General features: G+C 39.5%; 1 protein-coding gene across 1 annotated transcript in view; it reads right to left on the bottom strand.

Annotated features, from left to right (window-relative positions):
• Positions 1 to 19,549, bottom strand: part of BRD4 (bromodomain containing 4) — a 217,795-nt gene that overhangs the window by 50,260 nt on the left and 147,986 nt on the right. The window contains exons 13-14 of the mRNA XM_060240745.1: positions 7,162 to 7,463; positions 5,647 to 5,757 (exon numbers count right to left, since the gene is read on the bottom strand). Coding sequence (XP_060096728.1) covers positions 5,647 to 5,757; positions 7,162 to 7,463 — 413 coding nt within the window. The remainder of the gene's footprint in view (positions 1 to 5,646; positions 5,758 to 7,161; positions 7,464 to 19,549) is intronic.

Consider the following 19,549-nt stretch of genomic DNA (forward strand, 5'->3'; position numbering starts at 1 on the left):
GATAAATTAACACGAACTTTAAGAGACTATGATTTGGACGTGTTTAAAAAGGAGTGGAAGAAATTTAAAAGATATATAGAGCAAGAATGGAATGTAAAAAGACATTGGACAATTTTTTAATACAAATGTGAGAAAAGACATTGAACTTTGATTGGTTAAGGGTACCTTTATAATTGAATTTAAGTATATAACCTCGGCGGGAGTCTAGTAACGGAGGGAGGGGGGATTGAAAATATCATATGGGTTAGAGATAGCAAGAATATAATTAGATACTGTAACAATATGTTATCAATAAATTGTCTAAAACCACAAATACCTCCCCCTAAATTCACAGAATCCTCATTGCTGTCAGATGGCCATCTAGCCTCTGTTTAAAAACCTCCAAGGAAGGAGAGACCACCATCTTCCGAGGAAGCCTGTTCCAATGAGGAATCGCTCTAATGGTCAGGAAGTTCTTCCTAATGTTGAGCCGGAAATGCTTTTGATTTAATTTCAATCCACTGGTTCTGGTCCTACCTTCTGGGGCCACAGAAAACAATTCCACACCATCCTCTAAATGACAGCCCTTCAAATACCTGAAGATGGTGATTATATCAACTCTCAGCTGCCTCCTCTCCAAGCTAAACATGCCCAGCTCCTTCAACCTTTCTTCACAGGACTTGGTCTCCAGACCCCTCACCATCTTCGTCGCCCTCCTCTGGACCTGTTCCAGCTTGTCTATATCCTTCTTAAAATGTGGTGCCCAAAACTGAACACAAGACTCCAGGTGAGGTCTTACCAGAGCAGAGTAAAGCCATACCATCAATTCACGTGATCTGGACACTATACTTCTGTTGATACAGCCCAAAATTGCATTTGCCTTTTTAGTCACCATATCACACTGTTGACTCATGTTCAGCGTATGGTCCACTAAGACCCCTAGATCCTTTTCACACATACTACTGCATAAACAAATCTCCCCCATCCTATAGCCATGAATTGGAATTTTCCTATCTAAATGCAGGATTTTACATTTATTCCTGTTAAAATTCATTTTATTGGTTTTAGCCCAGTTTTCTAGCCTATCAAGGTCATCCTGTATCCTGTTTCTGTCTTCTACTATTGTTTACAACCCCTCCCAATTTAGTATCATTGGCAAATTTAATTAGCATTCCCTCTATTCCTTCATCAAATCATTTATAAAGATGTTGAACAAAACAGGTCCCAGGACAGATCCTTGAGGCTCTCCACTTGTCACTCCTCCTCAAGATGAGGAACCATTCACAAGCACTCTTTGGCTGCGACCTGTCAACCAGTTGCAGATCCACCTAACGGTAACAGGATCCAAACCACATTTTACCAACTTGTCAACAAGGATATATGTGGAACCTTATCAAAAGCCTTACTGAAATCAAGATAAATTATGTCTACAGCATTCCCCTGATCCAACAAGGTAGTCCCTTTCTCATAAAAAGAGATCAGGTTAGTCTGACATGACTTGTTCTTGAGAAACACATGATGGCTCTTAGTAATCACAGCCATCCTTTCTAAATGTCCCAGGACTGACTGATGATTTGATGAGTGTTCTTATTTCCAGTTTCTGGCATCATATGAGGCTTTGAATCATTGTCTCGCTCCCCCATACAATTTAGTTTAAAGCCCTCCTTATTACGTTAGCAAGGCTGTTACCAAACACCCTTTTTCCTACCGTTGCAAGGTGCAAACCATCTTCCGATAGAAGATCACCATCTCGAAAGCATAAGCCATGGTCCAAAAATCTGAATCTTTCCTGTAGCCAGTCATTTATTTGAAGTATTCTTCTTTCTCGTCCTATGCCACGGCCTTCAACTGGAAGAACTGACGAGAACACAACCTGTGCTCCTTCACTTTCTGACCCAGAGTCACGTAGTCTTTTCTAATATGTTCAGGGCTGTGACAGGCCGTGTCACTCCATTCCCACGTGGATCAGCAAGAAAGGATAATAACCAGTGGGCTTGATAAGTCTTCCAGTCCTTTCTGTCACATCCTGGATGCATGCACCTGGCAGACAGCAGACCTCCTGGGACAAGTCCGGTTGGCACACTTTGGGCTCCACCCCTCTGAGCAAGGAGTCCAATTACCAGCACCCTCCTCTTCCTATATTGGGGAGCTAACACTCCAGGCTTTTTATTCACAGAATCCTGAGAAACTTCCTTCATGCTTCATGGAGGCTGGGGAAGGAACCCTTGTTCCAATGGTTCAGAATCAGTTACTGTGGGGAGATCCTGGAACCTATTGCTGAGCAGCAGAGGGTCAGAACATCTCTTGATTTTCCTGCTCCTTTGGGTTACATTTTTCTATGAATCCTCCTCCTGTGTTGGGTTCTCTTCCAATTGCTGAGACATCACTTCCTCTTCCAAAGATGCATGAACGTAACTCCATCAGCATGAAAGGGCTTCCATTCCTGTTGCAGCCCCCATGCTCTCACCCTCATAGATATTTCTCATGTCCAGAAGATCCTTTAGAACTGCACAAGATATTGTGCTAACTGGGGACTTCTCTTCCACTCAGGAAAAACCACTCTTTGGATCACAGACACTAACACTAATTTCAGTAATCATTTTTATAGTCAATAAAAACTTTGAGCATGACCAGACATGGAAAAATCAAGAGAAACAGGAGATGACAAATATTTGAAAACTTGCCTACAATCCTCTGAAGTGGATATTTCCCCCATAAAAAAATTGATGCTCAGTCTGACATATACAGCTGTCCTTGCATTACAATGGCAGGCACCATTTATAGACTTTATGCACATGAAACTGCCAGTTTTATAAAATGCAGAAAGAACATGAGAGCTTGGCCATGTTTAGAACTACAACTATCTCTAAGAGTAAATGCAACTGAAGTACAATACAATAGAGATATGAAGCCACCTGGCTTCAAAGAACCCCCAATGATATTCATTATCACATACAGCTTTTAGGCTGAGCAATTCAACCCATTGCTCTGTTAAGACAAACTTGTCCGGTAAAAGATAACTTAACCACAGCCTTTTATTACATTTTTTACTGCATGTGCAAACACATTTACCCAAGATCTCTTTTCTTGGCAACTGCTCCAGATAACCTCTTCTGGTTTCTTTTAAAATATTCTTGTGTTTTGAAAAGATGTTAAAGGATTTGGCACAATATATATATATTTTAAAACTGAAGTCCAGGTTAAAATGTACATTTGCCACAGTTGTCCTTTGAAACACTCTCTCATCAACCCCAGATACATTTTGTATTTAAAAATAGCAGCATAAGCAATAGCTTTACTAAAAGGTAAAGGTAGTCCCCTGTGCAAGCACCAATCATTTTCGACTCTGGGGTGACGTTGCTTTCACAACATTTTCACGGCAGATTTTTTATGGCGTGGTTTGCCATTTCCTTCCCCAGTCATCTACACTTCCCCCCCAGCAAGCTGGGTACTCATTTTACCAACCTCGGAAGGATGGAAGGCTGAGTCAACCTGGAGCCGGCTACCTGAACCACCTTTCGCTGGGATTAAACCCAGGTCGTGAGCAGAGGGTTTTGACTGCAGTAATGCAGCTTTACTACTCTGCACCATGGGGCTTTTTAATAGCTCTTTAACAGCTTTTCTAGGACCAATTAAAAGGCCACAAAGAACAATCTAGCTTTATTAGAACTCCAATGATTTCTCTGAGGTCTTTCAGTACATCCTAATGAAGATACTATCTACTTCTGGATTTTTTTCAGAAGAACCAAGAAGTCTAGTGAAATTTTAAATTCACAAGAGTTTGTGAAGCATTTTGAGGATTCTTAGGTGACAAATGATGAAAGGAAATTTCTTGAAAATTTCAGATATACATGTATCCTTCCATATTCTACCTTCCAAATATATTATGCTCATTAGGCAGCTGGATGCACACAAAAGTATGGCCCGAGCTAACTCAATCTCATCGGCTAAGTAGGGTTGGCTCTGGTCAGCATCTGGACAGGAGACCACCAATGAAGTCTGGGGTTGTTCTGCAGAGGAAGGCAATGGCTAATTACCTGTTAGACTCCTGCCTTGAAAACTCTATGGGATTGCCTGCGGGCTATGATTTGATGGCCCTTTCCACCAGTTCAGAAGTAACATACTTCGGACTATATTCATTGCTAGCAAGCACTGTGACCTTGCAAGAAAGCGGAGAGCAAGTTTCCCACTAAATTTGTTCAAAATTCAGAAACGAACATTTTGGAGGGAGCAATCTTTACACTTCAACATAACGATTTACTCCTGTGCCTCTATTAAGAACTACAGTTATAGTCAATCCAATGTTTCCTGAAAAAAATCAATACAAACTGCAACATGAAATGTTTTTCTTCTGCCAATCAGAGATTTCTACCCCAAGGACTTCCCAACAGCCATAAGACTAGTGTCTATCTATACCAAGAACAGCATTCAGAACTGCTGAAATCTGTGTATTTAAAAGAAACAGAAAAAGGGTGGCACAAAAACTCTGCTATTTAAAATACACGCTTCACATGCATAAAGCAAGATACATATTCATTTATATTTGTACCTCAGAAAACCCAAGCTTACAAATGCCAAATGAAAGAAACTTGCTATTGAAATCCCTCCCATGAGGCAATAAAAAGAATAGTGCTTTAAAAAACAAAATAAAACCATGAGCCCGATTAACAACACAGTAAATATGAACACAATTTTAAATCTAAAAGCAGTTTTTGAACTTTAGTTGCGTATCTAAACTCCTTTCATCTCAGCCAACACAGAGATAAAATCTATTTTTTCCATCTCTAGGCTTAAGCAATTTCTGGAGCCTTTTTGCACAACTAACTACTTATATGGCATTCTTTTTTTGTGATATAAATTTTGAAATATGTTAAATTTTTACACATTCCATTCCCAAATTGCTGAAGTGCAAATCAATTTTGAAACACTGATTTAATGAATAAAACCTCCACAACTTGGTCAGTTTCTGTTTATACTTATAAAACATTTAGTAATATATCTGTTAATTTTAAGAATCTCTGTTGTTTAAAAACACACCATAAACATGCCCCCACCACACTTTTGGGTCTTATATAAAGAATCAATTACAGAAGGCACTTTGACCTGGAGATAATGCATACAAGCAAACATGGAGTACAGTGCTATTATTTAAAATGTAATACATTTGTGAATTACATGAAACCTGCAAAAACTCTCAAAACTAAAACAACTCTGAGGCAGTGTACAGAAAGACACTTTAGAACTCTCCTGCACATAGTTCTGTCTATTTCCCCCCAAGAAATTCAGCCCATTTTTCCCACTAGCCAGAATCCACATCACCGTTTGAGTTGAGAATTTCCCCAAAAAACTTTTTAATCAATGAGATTAGAAGACAGTCAAGGAATGGAAAGTTTTCTAAAGCTGTGAATCTACATCATTAGACACCTAAAGTGTCTCCTCCATCCAAAATTAATACAGTCTTTTAAGTGTACCTTGCAAAAGTCAGATAGAACACACCCATTGTGTTGCTGGGTCCAAACTAAGTTCCATATACAGAATCTATCCCATATATAAGATTGCTTTAATTACAAAGACAAAAAAATTAAAGACCAAGCCAGTACTAAAAACATATTTATTTATACAGGAAACAAGTATAGGACTGAGTCTTTTAAATAATCTGCATCTAACCTGTTTCTGAATCTTCACTGTCGGAGGAGCTGGACTCACTGGTGCTCTCAGACTCTGAGGAGGAGAACCCCTTCATTTTAGAGGAACCAGCAATTACATCCACTTTCTCTGCTGCAACAAAATAATAGCACAATATTGACATTGGATAGAATATAATCCAGAACCGATTCTTGTGCTACGCAGTGCTCCCATTAAATACTGAATGTCTATTACGTTTTCCTCATGGAAGATTTCTTGCACTGGAATGTATTCTATGACATCATTCCCCTCATGCTTCTCTCTGGCACTCTCACTTCCTCAGCTGCATGCCTAAGGGGTTCCTGAAAAACACCGGGAATCTGCAAGTGGAAGCGGTAGTATTAGGAGGAGTAAGCACCGCAGCAAAGGAAAGCTTCCACAGCAGCCCGAAAGAAGTATATGGGGAATGATGACATCATCAACGATGATGGATAAAACGAAACAATCCTCCAACGGGGCAGGGAAATTGTGCTACTCTACTGTCATTTTCTTTCCTAGGTTTGAACAAAAGAAAGTAGAAGGGAATTTTCCTTATCGTTCAATCCTTAGAAACACGAAAATGTAGAATTAAAGTTAATGTAGCATTATATTAAAAAAACTACTAGAACTGCCAAATTAAAGCATACCTTGCTTGCAAGAACTAGTTTGAAATCTTTGCTGCTACTGTACACCTCTCTTTAAAAGCTTTATCCTTTCTTTGAATGCTTATGAGAAAGAAACAAATACAAAACAGACGTAACACTTATAATTCTTTTAAAAACTATGGGAAATTACACAGGGCCTTTGATTTACAAAACACCATCCTGTGCTATCTTGCAAATATTCTTATAGCCAAAAAATACTTTGTCTGGGTAAGGTGAGCCTGCACACCAAATGAAGTTTCAAGGTAAAGAGAAAATAAATAAATTTGAGAAAGCAGTGAAAACTGACTTTAATAGTGCCGAAAGGGGTGCCGAAATTTGATATCTCAAAAAATTGGGGAAAATTCTATAAATGGATGAAGAAACAGTAACTGGTGGGATGTGAAAGCGACTAGGGTGGTGACGACTCTGTCCAGAAGTTTATAACATGTCTTTTTTCTTTTTGTCTGTTTTTGTTTTGTTTTGTTTTTTTGTGGCTTTCTATCCCAATTATGAAAATCTATTATTTGCTGTCTTGTCAGACCACATCCACACTCCCACTGTATACATGGTCTGTAGTTTGTTTTCTTCTTTTTGGTCGATTTAATGATGTAAGTTGTTAAAGGTAGAAGAAATAAAAGAATGACTATTTAAAAAAAAAAAGATGAAGTCCAGTGTAACACCTAACACATCTGCTCTTTCATTATTAATCTAATCCATCATTTTTTTTTTTTGAAAGGCTACAGCCCTGGAGTGAGGACATCTTTTTCCTTCCATGAGTCTAAAGTGTCTGAATATGAATACCTCTTTCACAACAGTAAGAGAGTTAACATACAATGCAGAAACATGAAGCAACTGATCTGAACCTGAAAGGTACCTTGAGGTTTCCTCTTCTTCCGTAGACAAGATGTTACATATCTTTCCAGCTCCCGCAATGTGGATGGCTTTAATGTCTCAAAGTCAATTTCAATCTCATCAGGATTGGAGTTTTTGAGTGAGGGTTCTCTTGACTGGATGATATGGACAACCCGACCTAGTTTTTCACCCGGCAGTTTATTAATGTCCAGGCTCAATTGTCTTTTCTCTTCATAAGACATTGGCTTACATTTGTCTTCCTCCTCAGACTCATAAGCAGGAGGTGGCTTGGTGTTCTTCACAGTCACAGGCTCCTTCTTACTACTTAAACAACAAGTTTAAAGTATTACTATAAGAAACAAAATAATTTTAAGATTTTATAACAAAAAATCACATTATTATAAAATGTGTCATTAATTACATTTAACATTTATAGCTGTATAACATGTAGCTCCAGCAGAAAAGCCTTCTGAAAACCACAAAAGGATTCCCAAACTGTCCTTTGCTTTTGTTCCTGTCTCTCCCCGGCAGCCAGTTTATTCCTGGCAATTTACCTCCTCTCCACTTCAGCCTCCCAATCTATATAATTAGTACTCCACATGGGTCCCATGATCCTAGGAATATGCTTTCTGGGGGTTGGAAATTGGTGCTGGGGGGATGGGAGAACCTGGAAGTTTGAGAATCCTTTTGTGGTTCTCAGAAGGCCCTTCTGTTTATTCTGCAACATTTCCCACTGACAAATCACATGATCCAACCCACATCTAGTTCATTTTGAAAGATACAGTCTAAAGTTCAATGTGAACCAGAAAATGTACAGTTCAACTATTATCTCATTCTCAAATTCACTAAACTGCCTTACACGAGTCTCCATTTCTCTCTCTCTCAATCCGCATCTGCAATATGGGAATAACAACTATGCTGATCAAACTCACAAGGCTCTAGTAAGAGTTACTTGAGATTATATATGTGAAGCACTTTGAACAGTCAAAGGTGCTAAAGATGTAAGGTAGTATTATTTTAGCATGTTAATACTATAGCCATATTGACAAGCATATAAAAAAAGAGGAAAGAATGATGGATAGGCATTTGCAGCCGTGTTAAACAGTATAGGCACAAATGACAAGAACTATGAGAAGAAGGTAAGGAACTGCTAGCTAGTGCAGATAAAAAATTGCATAACAGAATGTGCCACTAAAGGGATTGCAGCAAACTGATTATTTGATCTACCCAGAGAGCGTGGGAATTAGGCCACTGTGGAATGAGTCTGAAGTAATGGGCTCTGTTACTCATATGCAAGGCAGGGGAAATGTGCATGCAACACCATTGTTTCCAGAGAGCAGTCTTCATATGCCATATTAAAGGTACAGGAAAGGAAAGGTCCCCTGTGCAAGCACCAGTCGTTTCCGACTCTGGGGTGACGTTGCTTTCGCAATGTTTTCACGGCACTTTTTTATGGGGTGGTTTGCCATTGCCTTCCCCAATCGTCTACGCTTTCCCCCCAGCAAGCTGGGTACTCATTTGATCGACCTCGAAAGGATGGAAGGTTGAGTCAACCTCGAGCCGGCTACCTGAACCACCTTTCACTGGAATCAAACTCAGGTTGTGAGCAGAGGGTTTTGACTGCAGTAATGCAGCTTTACTACTCTGCATCATGGGGCTTTTTAATAGCTCTTTAATATTTTATGCACATGTGGAGAGTAAAGCCAACCAAAACCTCTAAATACTTAGATTTCAATTGAAAGAAACTGGAGAGCCAGTTTGGTGTAGTGGTTAAGTGTGCGGACTCTTATCTGGGAGAACCGGGTTTGATTCCCCACTCCTCCACTTGGACCTGCTGGAATCGCCTTGGGTCAGCCATAGCTCTGGCAGAGGTTGTCCTTGAAAGGGCAGCTGCTGTGAGAGCCCTCTCCAGCCCCACCCACCTCACAGGGTATCTGTTGTGGGGGAGGAAGGTAAAGGAGATTGTGAGCCGTTCTGAGACTCTTCGGAGTGGAGGGCGGGATATAAATCCAATATCTTCTTCATCTTCATCTTTCTCACAATACAAGAACTCATGGGCATTCAATGAAATTGCTGAGCGGTAGGGTTAGAACAGATAAAAGGAAGTACTTCTTCACCCAAAGGGTGATTAACGTGGAATTCACTGCCACAGGAGGTGATGGCGGCTACAAGCTTAGTCAGATTGAGATCATGGCCCTCTAGCAATAACTGTCTCCTGTCATTCAATAACACCCAGTCTCTCACCCAGGATAGCACTGAAGCTCTGCAGTACAATTGCCAATCCGGAAGTCCCAAACCTGCTCTCAATTTAGAATCTTGTAATGTCTTTAAATTAATTCTTGGGTTTTTTTTCCGCCAAATAAAATCATAGACCATCTTATTCAATTCCTGAAAAAACACATTGGCTAAAAGCACTGGTATAGTTTGAAATAGAAATAGTAGTCTTGGCAAGATATTCATTTTAACTGAAGCTATTCTTCCCATCATAGATAAATTCAAGTCTTGCCACTTTCCCAAGTCTTTTTTTAATCTATTTGAGCAATTTGTCATAGTTATCCATTTTTAAACTACTGCATTTATTTGTAATATAAACACCAAAATAGTTAACTCTTTTCTTGTAAGAAAATCCTGATATTTGTTGAAGAAGGTGGATTTGTTCTGTTGTCATATTCTTTTTCAGGAATTTTGTTTTGTGATCATTTATCTTTAGTTCTGTCCAGTGGCCAAACTGGTTGGTCTTATTTATCAAACAATCAATTGACACTGTTGGCTGCTCTAATATAAAACCAGGTCATCCGCAAAGGCTCTCAATTTATATTGCTCGCCCTTGATCATGGGTCCTTTAATACTTGCATCTTCTCTTATTTGGTTATTCAATATCTCTAGAGACAAGATAAAAACAAGTGGTGACCATGGGCAGCCTTGTCTTGTACCCTTCTGGATAGCAATCGCTTCTGTTAGTTCGCCATTCACCACCACCTTTGCTCTTTGCGTGAAGTATACTGATTGTATTCTCAAAAAGTTCTCACCGCATTCCATACCGTTCAATTTGTTGCAACGTAAAATGCCAACGCACGTTGTCAAAGGTCTTCTCTGCATCTAGGCAAATTAATGCCAATTGTTTCTCTGGATGGTTTTCATGGTATTCTAGTACATACATACTGTTCTGACATTATCTTTCAAATATCTTCTAGGAAGAAATCCAGCCTGATCATGATGTATTGTAGTCTGAAGAACCTTCTTAAAGTGTTGTGGCCAGTTCTGAGGCAAAAATTTTGTAATCCACGTTTAAAAGGGAAGTTCTTTATATCTTTCAGGTCTGCACCCTCTTTTGGGATTAGGGATATTGTCGCTTCTTGACACAAAGCTGGTATTTGCACTTCCTCTTGAATCCTTTCAATAAGACGTTTAAATGGTAGCAGCAAACATTCTTCATAGGCTTTACAGAACTCTGCAGGTAAGCCATCTGGTCCCAGAGACTTACCATTCTTTTGAAATGCCACTGCCTCTCCCACTTCCCACTTTGTTATTGGCTAATTTAAAATTTTCCGTTGCTCCTCTGTAAACGTGTTAAGATTATTGTTTCATATATTCTTCTAAATCTTCCTTTGGAGCTTGTTTATCTTCATATAGTCTTTTATAAAATTATTCCACAATTCGGCATATCTCCTGTCTTTGAAATTTCTCTTTATTATTTTCATCTTTCAGTACCGGTATTATTCTTTTTGCAGTCTCTTTCCTCAGTCTGTAAGCCAACCATCTTCCTGATTTGTTTGCATGCTCAAATAAATTCTGTCTAGCAAATCTTAATCTTTTCTCCGTTTCCTCTATAAGTAGTAGGCTGCCTTCACACCATCCTCAACATCCACTGGAGTGACTTTGTGACCAACACTGAAGTCCTCAAGCGGGCGGAGGTTACAAGCATCGAGGCATTGTTGTTGAAGACGCAGCTGCGCTGGGCAGGACATATCTCCAGGATGGAAAACCACCGCCTTCCCAAGATTGCCCTGTATGGCGAACTTTCCACCGGCCATCGAAATAGAGGGGCACCAAAGAAGAGGTACAAGGATTCCTTGAAGAAATCCCTTGGTACCTGTTGCATTAACCATCACCAGTGGTCTGACCTAGCCTCAGATCGCAAAGCATGGAGGCACACCATCCACCAGGCTGTCTCTTCCTTTGAGAACGCACGCATAGCTGGTCTTGAGGACAAAAGGAGATTGAGGAAGAATCGTATTGCTACAGCACCAACCCCAAATCAGACTTTTCCCTGCAGCCACTGTGGCCGGACCTGCCTGTCCCGCATTGGTCTTGTCAGCCACCAGGGAGCCTGCAGCAGATGTGGACTACTGCACCTTTCTTAAATCTTCGTTCGCGAAGTCAAGCCGAGAGAGAGTAGGTTGAGTTGATGCTGTATTTTTTAAACTTTATTTTGAAACTTTTGTTTTGCAGGTTGTGTTTTTAAATTCTTTTCAGCTTCCCCTGCTTGCAACACTTTTAAAAGTTTTCAGTTCTTTCTTTCTTTTTCTTGGCACTGAATCTAATTGCAAGTTCCCTAAAAAATGCTTTAACTGTATCCCAGACCACTTGCATCTTTATTATATTCTGTTTTAAAAAGGATTCCATTTCTGCTTTAGTTTCTTGAAGCAAATTGTTTGACTTTTAGAATTGAAGTATTTAACCTCCAGGTTCTTCTCATTTGGGTGCCCTTGAGTTTTATCATTAAAGGATTATGATCTGATATAACTCTTGGATGAATTTCAGTCTCAACTAAGTCTTTAACCAGATCTGTGAACAGCCAACACATATCAATTCTTGACCACGTTTGGTGACTGGCAGAGTAGTATGTAAAGTCTCTCAAATTTGGGTATCTTGTCCTCCATGTGTCAACCAACTCCAATTCTTCTGTAAGCTTCCAAAAACTTGTTGGTAGTTGAAAGCCATTAGCTTTAGTATGCTTATGTATTTTTTTATCCAATTCTTTGTCATAGACTGCATTGAAGTCTCCTACTAGACAGTAACCTGGATAGTTCAGGTTTACTAACCTAAGGTGTAAATCTTTAAAAAATCTTTCTTGATGCTCATTTGGAGCATAGATGTTTGCCACTAAATTTTTTTTGCTATCCACTAGTAGGATTCTTCTGTCTTCTGAGGCATACTGTAACTGTGGATTATATTTATCCTTGATATACATCACCAGACCCCTTTTCTTTTAATTGTATCTGCTGCTAGAAACAAATTGCCAAGTTTCTTGTTTCTCAAGAGATGTTGATCTTTTGCCAAAATGTGGGTTTCGTGTAAACAAATTATATCCATTTCCAATTTTGCTAAATATTTGAACGACTTCCTCCTTTTTATAGGAGAATTAAGTCCATTAACATTAATAGAGACTATTGATGCCATTATGGATTTTTCTTATTGCTATCTTTTTTGTCTTTTTTAGTCTGCAGTCTTATTGAGTATTTCCTTGGTCCACTTGCTCCATCTGAATCATCTTCATCTGAAATTTCCTCTTCTTCCTCTTCATCCTCCTCCTCCTTCTTCCCCCCTTTTTTTCAATGTTCTCCAAAAACTTTTTGGCTTCGAAAACAGAATTTATCCTGTACCTGTTCTCTTTATACATGAAAAGTAGGCCTTCCAGCATTAGCCAGGTATAAGGTATTTCTCTTTCTCTCAAAAAGTTTGTCAAAGTTTGATATTCTCTTCTCTTTTGTCTGATTGGCCATGGTAATGTTTCCTGCTATTGTCACTGGTTTGTCCCTCATTTGTTTCAAAATATCATCTCTGGTCTTCTTCCTTGTGAGCTTCAAATGGATCTCACTAGGTAGTTTATTCCATCTTGTGAAACTTGATGGCACCCGCTTGACTTGATCAAACTCCTCCTCCATCTTGTCAGGTGCCACCTGTAGAATTTCTGGTAGAGTTTCGCTTAATATTATCTGTAGATCTTCAGATTTTTCTTCAGGTACATTTTTGAACCGTAGCACATAGGCTGCTCTATCCAGCTCTAGCTGAAGGAATCTACTACCATATAATTTCTGCTCTTTTTCCAGTTGCTCTACCTTTTGGGTGTTCTCTGTCACCTGCGTGTCAAGGACCTTTAAAGCTTTCTGCTGTTTGCTTTCTATTATCTTGGAGTTCTCGTTTGATTTCTGCCATCTGCTCTCCTATGTTGTCTACCTTGCCAGCCAGTTGTGCTACGGCAGTAGAGAGAGTATTTTGCATTTTTTTCATGTCTCCCTGCATAGTTGCAGGTGTAAATTTCCCAAGACCAGATGAAGAGCTAGGTGAGGAAGTCGGTGGTCTACATTCTCGGTTCTCTTTTTTTCTTTGAGCCTCTTTAAAGCCAAAAGCAGCTTTATTGTCCATCCTTATTAGTATATTTGCACTTACACTCACAAACTTTAAGTATTTCCCCTTGACAAACCTGTTTTTGAACGCAATGTTCCTATTTGTATCAACTAACCCAGTATCTAGTAAATAGTATCAATATTATGATAAGATAATGGTTTGTTTGAGAACACAACCTTCTTGCTTATGTCAACAATGTAACCAACCTCAAACAGCAATAAACCATATGATAAACAAAACCTTTTTACTACAACCACCTTTGATATCACCAAGCCTAAACAATTTAGCTCACACAAACAGTTCACTATAATGCGTTCCCAAGGGTAGATAGTTCAGCCCACTCTAGGACTTGCCAAATACAACCAAATACTTCATGATATAAATTGTAATCCAAGGCTGGATGCCCAGTTTGTATAGTCTCCACAGGATAAAATTGAAAATAACCAAGGCAAAATAAAAAATAAAAGATCCATATATTCCCAGCAAAACAGCAACAACAGAGAAGGGAAAAAAAGAAAAAATCCACCATGCAGAGAAAAAGGAGAAATTAAAAATAAATAAATAAAATATTCCAACCATATATTTGTAGGTAAATCCTCCAAAAAGGGCAAAAAGGGCAAACAAAGGACAAACAAAAAAGAAAACAAACAATAAGTCAAAATTCAAAGATTAAAAAGAGATGCAAAAATCACCTTCAGTCAACCAACTCTTTATAATCTATTAAGAAATTAAAAAGAGAAATGAAAAAAATGCTAAGAGCCATATCCACCATCAAAAATTTTGTAATCCACTTAGAAACTTCACAGCTATTCTTCCAACTGCCAACAATATAGCTGCACTTTATAATCCACTGCACCAGCTGCAACCCAGGATGAGTCTTTAAGACCAGCAAAAAAATTATTCAGAATGCTCTTCTTCAGCACAGCCATACGGTTCTTTTCCTTTATATCTTTAAGACCAGCAAAGTTTTATTCAAAATTATATCCAATTGTATCCAATAAATGTCAGCCCTATAAGATGTTCATTAACAGTCTTGTATCAGAGTTCTTACAGCGACTAGTCTTCTCAGCCACGTGAACTTGCTACTAGCCATCTTCTGTAATTCAACAGTGAAATCTTCCTCCCCCCGTTAAATTCAGAACAGATCAGTTCAATTTAGGGGTCGGTTCTTCTTTAAGTTAAGAAGCTGGTGTGGATTAGTCCCAATTTGCAAACATATCCTTGAAAAAAATCTCCAAAATAGGCACCAGACTTTTGGAAGCCTTAGAAAAGAGAAAGTGGGAGCCGGGGATTCCCCCCACCTTCGTACTTGCCTCCGTCTGCGCTCCACTTGACTTTCCACTCTCGTCCTTCCACTAGCCTTAGTTAGAAATTAAGTATAAAAACAACAGAAGACTTACAGTCCATTCCATAAGTAGAAGAATTCGGGCTGATTATGCAGAGAAACTTGGTTGAGGAAAAGAAAAGAGTCTGGCAGTCAACCCCGATGCCGTTTTAAAATGGCGACTGGGACAGCGAGGCTCGCAGCAACGTCAGGCTCAGGAGCCAGCCGCCGTTGGCATTCCTGACCCTCAACGTCAAGCCGCCCGCCTTCTTCAAATTTTCTTGATGGTTGTTAGGAGCATAAATGTTAGCCAACAGAATTTTGATCCCAAAAAACTAATCCAAAAAACAACATTCTGCTATCTTCTGAGGCAAAAAGGAGTTGGGTGTTAAATTTATCTTTGACATAACATGCCACTCCTCTTTTCTTTTGTTTAGAGTATGAGGCCAAAAAAGTTGTACCTAGTTTTTTATTTTGTAGAAGGTGTTGATCTTTTTGAGTTATAGGAGTCTCTTACAGAGTATGTCTGCTTTAAAATTAGTCAGGTAAGCAAAAACTTCTCTTCTTTTGACCAGGAAATTAAGACCATCAACATTAAGAGAAAGTATTTTAATTTGTTCCTTAGCCATTGTTTTAATCTGTTCTTTAGCACCCTCTTCTTATCACTACCTTTTTTATCCTTGGTTGCTTGTGATCGTGTTTTACAACCCATTTGTGACTGAGCTTATTCCTTTTCATCTTCCGACATATCCAATTGACTATTCACTTTTTCCTCCTCTTGTTGTTCTTCCTTTTTATCTTTCTTTTCTTTCCCAGCGTACTTTTCTAGGAAGTGTTCTGCTTTATGGATTGAAGTAATTCTATATCTTCATAAGTGAAGATGAGCCCTTCTGGAGTAAGCCAAGTGTATGCTATTTCATTTGTTCTTAGGAATGAGGTTAAGTCTTGATACTCTTTTCTTTTTTGTTTCATTGGCCAGGGAATCTCTTAAAACTCTTATGTTTTCTCCTTTTCATTATTGAAGAGTCTTTACTCTGTTTAAGAACCAGATCCCTGACCTTCCTTCTAGCAAATACGACATGGACTTCTCTTGGCAATGCTTTTTTCCATACAAATGCAGAGGAGACACGATAGGCGTAGTCAATCTCATATCTGTATCTTCCTCCTGCAACAGTACAGTCAAAGCCCCAGAGATTATTTTAACTATATCTTCTGATTTATCTTTTGGAATATTTTGGAATCTCAGCAAATACGCCTCTCTCTCCATTTCAAGTTGAAATGTCCTAGCTTCCACTATATTTTGGTTTTTTTAATTTTACACTTTAGTATCCGTCTTCACAGCCTTGACGTCCAAAACTTTCATCAATTTATTACTCAGTCATTTCTCTCTTACATTCTTCTACATCACCTTTAACTTGTTGCATTTGCTCCCCTAAGGTTACTACCTTGTCTGTTAAGTCTGACATAGCATTCATCAATGTCATTTATAGCTCTTTAATTTCTTCCTGTAAGCTTGGGGTACCCAGTTTGGAGGGGTCTGATAGGACATTTGGGGAGGGTATAGTACCTCTTTTCCTCATTATTACAACAATCCCCCAATCAATATGCACACAAAGAAAGAAAAAAAGCCTTTACCAAGTTGCCTACATTATATCTTTTAGACTGCTTTCAAGAAGAAAGATATTTACTTTTAAACGTAATTGTAATGGATCACCGTGTACTGAAATTGTCAACAATATCCACATTAAGCAAAAAACGCAGTTCAACAATTCTTGCAAATGATTTGGCTATTAACCCAAATAATCCAACCACAAGTATAACTAAGGTTAAAATCTGCTGATGTTAATAAAATAGAGTTAGAAAGATCTTTGGTATAAACAGCACGTAGACTCAAAATAAGAGACAGTCTCACCCATCAGTTCCCTCTTGAACAAATTCACATTCAATTATAGGAAGAATATCCTCAGGGTAGCAAAAAAAAAGATATTAGTTCCAAAAATATACAATTTCAAAGGGCCAGAGTTCAAGACAGCAAGTACTTTTGCATAGCTGGATAAACGGCTCCAAAAGACCAAAGAATTTTGTCATAAATCCAGATCTATTTAAAGTAGTCTACACTGTTGTAATCCTTAAGTAAAAAATAGAGCTAAAGAGTAAAATTGTAATCCAATGCAAGCAAGCCTGTACTTTCAAGAAGGGAGGAGAAGTCCAAAGAGAAAATGATGCTTATGTCAATAGTTAACACATCCTTTCAGCAAACATACAAATGCCCATCTTCAGTAAAGGAAGAGCTGGGAAAACCCTAATAACCCTTCCTTCATCCCTCTTGTAATCCTTTTCTTTGCCTCTGGGGTACAGCACGAACAGTAGATACAGGGGAATTTCTTCAAGTTATAAACATCCAACATGGGTCTAGATTGAAAGCCGAGGAATTCTCTAGATCTGTTTTGATTAGTCCCTTAAAAAAGCTCCCCCCCTTTAAATTATAGATCCAGTAAGCAAGGATGTTTAAAAAGGCAAAATCTGAAAGAGACCTGAGATTTAGAGTATTTAGAGATTTAGAGTACAGGGAAGCAGATCAGCAAAGTTTAGAAAGTTAGAAAGCAAACTGGGAGTCACCTCTAGTCCCAAAATGGAGATTGGAGCAATGGAGCTTTGTGGCGACTGGAGATCCATGTGTCAAACTGCCATTCAACACACTGCCTTCTGTCCAGCCACCTGCTGGGGGGACCTTTACCAAAGTCTCCCACCGGTCCCCTGAGTTTGGGGAGGGGGGCGTCCAAACGACCGATTCAGGCTGTTCGCTGGAGCAGAACTCCACGAACATGTCCTGCAGTGAGACGCCAATCCCAGAAGAAACTGTTTGCAAAATTTTAAACCATGAGGGCAGGTATCAGTTTGATGGGCTTCCACCAGGCAAAAAAGGCACAGTGAGTGTCCGTCAGAGGGGGTAATTTTGTTTACACAGCGGAAACAATGTTTAAATGTTTAAAACAGACCCAGAGGGGCTGGGTGGGGGCAGGGGAAATTTGGAGGGGGGGCTGGTGAAATTAAACTTGGAGACTTAATGATAACTACACTGATAAACTACATACTAATTAAAAGGAATTTTTTTAAGGAGCTAAGAGGAGAAAGGTGGAAAGGAAGAAATGGCCAACTGGAGCCTAAGGGGAAATGTCCTGCCATTCATGTGGTCAGAAGAAAACTGGCAGGATCCTAGCACCCTCCTCTGGGCTTGCCTGTGGAGTTTCCCAGCATGCTCAGTTAGGGCACAGAAATCCATGATTGGAGCTTGAAGAGTTGGTGCCGGCTCCATAATCCCAAGGGTGTGAAGCACAGAGACCACAAAGATCATCCTGAGGTTCTCCAAGTAGTTTGGATTTAGTAAAGAAGATGCTGATAAGGGAAGAATGTGAGCCTGGGTCTACTCCCCAGCCAGACATTCCACTGATGGTTGTGGTCCTCACAGAGATGTGTACTGCATACAACAAGGAATCTGACAGGAAGGATCACAGAATCATAGAGTTGGAAGGGACCTCCAGGGTCATCTAGTTCAACCCCCTGCACAATGCAGGAAACTCAATACCTCCCCCTAAATTCACAGGATCTTCATTGCTGTCAGTTGGCCATCTAGCCTCTGTTTAAAAACTTCCAAGGAAGGCGAGCCCACCACCTCCCAAGAAAGCCTGTTCAACTGAGGAACTGCTCTAACGGTCAGGAAATTCTTCCTAATGTTGAGCCAGAAACTCTTTTGATTTAATTTCAACCCACTGGTTCTGGTCCTACCTTCTGGGGCCACAGAAAACAATTCCACACCATCCTCTATATGACACCTCTTCAAGTACTAGAAGATGGTGATCGTATCACCTCTCAGCTGCCTTCTCTCCAGGATAAACATGCCCAGCTCCTTCAACCTTTTTTCATAGGACGTGGTCTCCAGACCCTTCACCATCTTCGTCGCTCTTCTCTGGATCCATTCCAACTTGTCTATATCCTTCTTAAAATGTGGTGCCCAAAACTGAACACTCCAGGTGAGGTCTTACCAGAGCAGAGTAAAGCGATACCATCACTTCACGTGATCTGGACACTATACTTCTGTTGATACAGTCCAAAATTGCACTTGCCTTTTTAGCCACCATATCACATTGTTGACTCATGTTCAGCGTATGGTCCACTAAGACCCCTTTAGTGGGTCCAGACAAACCTGGCATAGCCCCCCCCTTTAACTCTTTAGATTCACTGCTTAACAGTTTGTCCACATGCACACAGCCCTGGGAAAAAGTTGCTGATGGAGACCTGCCTTACTGCAAAAAGTTCAAATAATTTTCTAAGTGCCACCTCGCACTTATCGAATTGGTCTCCATGGAGACCATCACAGTCTGTGAAAGAACTGAGATCTGTGGCTGGACTGTCAACTGAGAAAGTTTAAATTATTTTAAGAATAATTTAAACATTATAAGAGAAAACAGAATCAAGACAAATTTTACCCACTCCCTTTCACTATGATGGTAAACCTGGCCTCTGGAGAACAGGTTTATCCACCCTTTCCACTGGCCTCAGATCATCACCCTGTGCTGAGTCTTAGAAAACACACCATGTGGGGTTGTGTGGGGGTGTTTCTTGTAGCCTACTTTCTTCTTTCAAGACTGACTACAGCAACATCTGCTTTGCAATTTCACCAAAAATTACCCCAAGTTACAAACTTCAATTCAAGTAAACTCTGAATGCTAACAAA

Source organism: Heteronotia binoei, chromosome 5 (assembly GCF_032191835.1).
Source record: "Heteronotia binoei isolate CCM8104 ecotype False Entrance Well chromosome 5, APGP_CSIRO_Hbin_v1, whole genome shotgun sequence".
In the NCBI taxonomy this organism is placed as follows: Eukaryota; Metazoa; Chordata; class Lepidosauria; order Squamata; family Gekkonidae; genus Heteronotia; species Heteronotia binoei.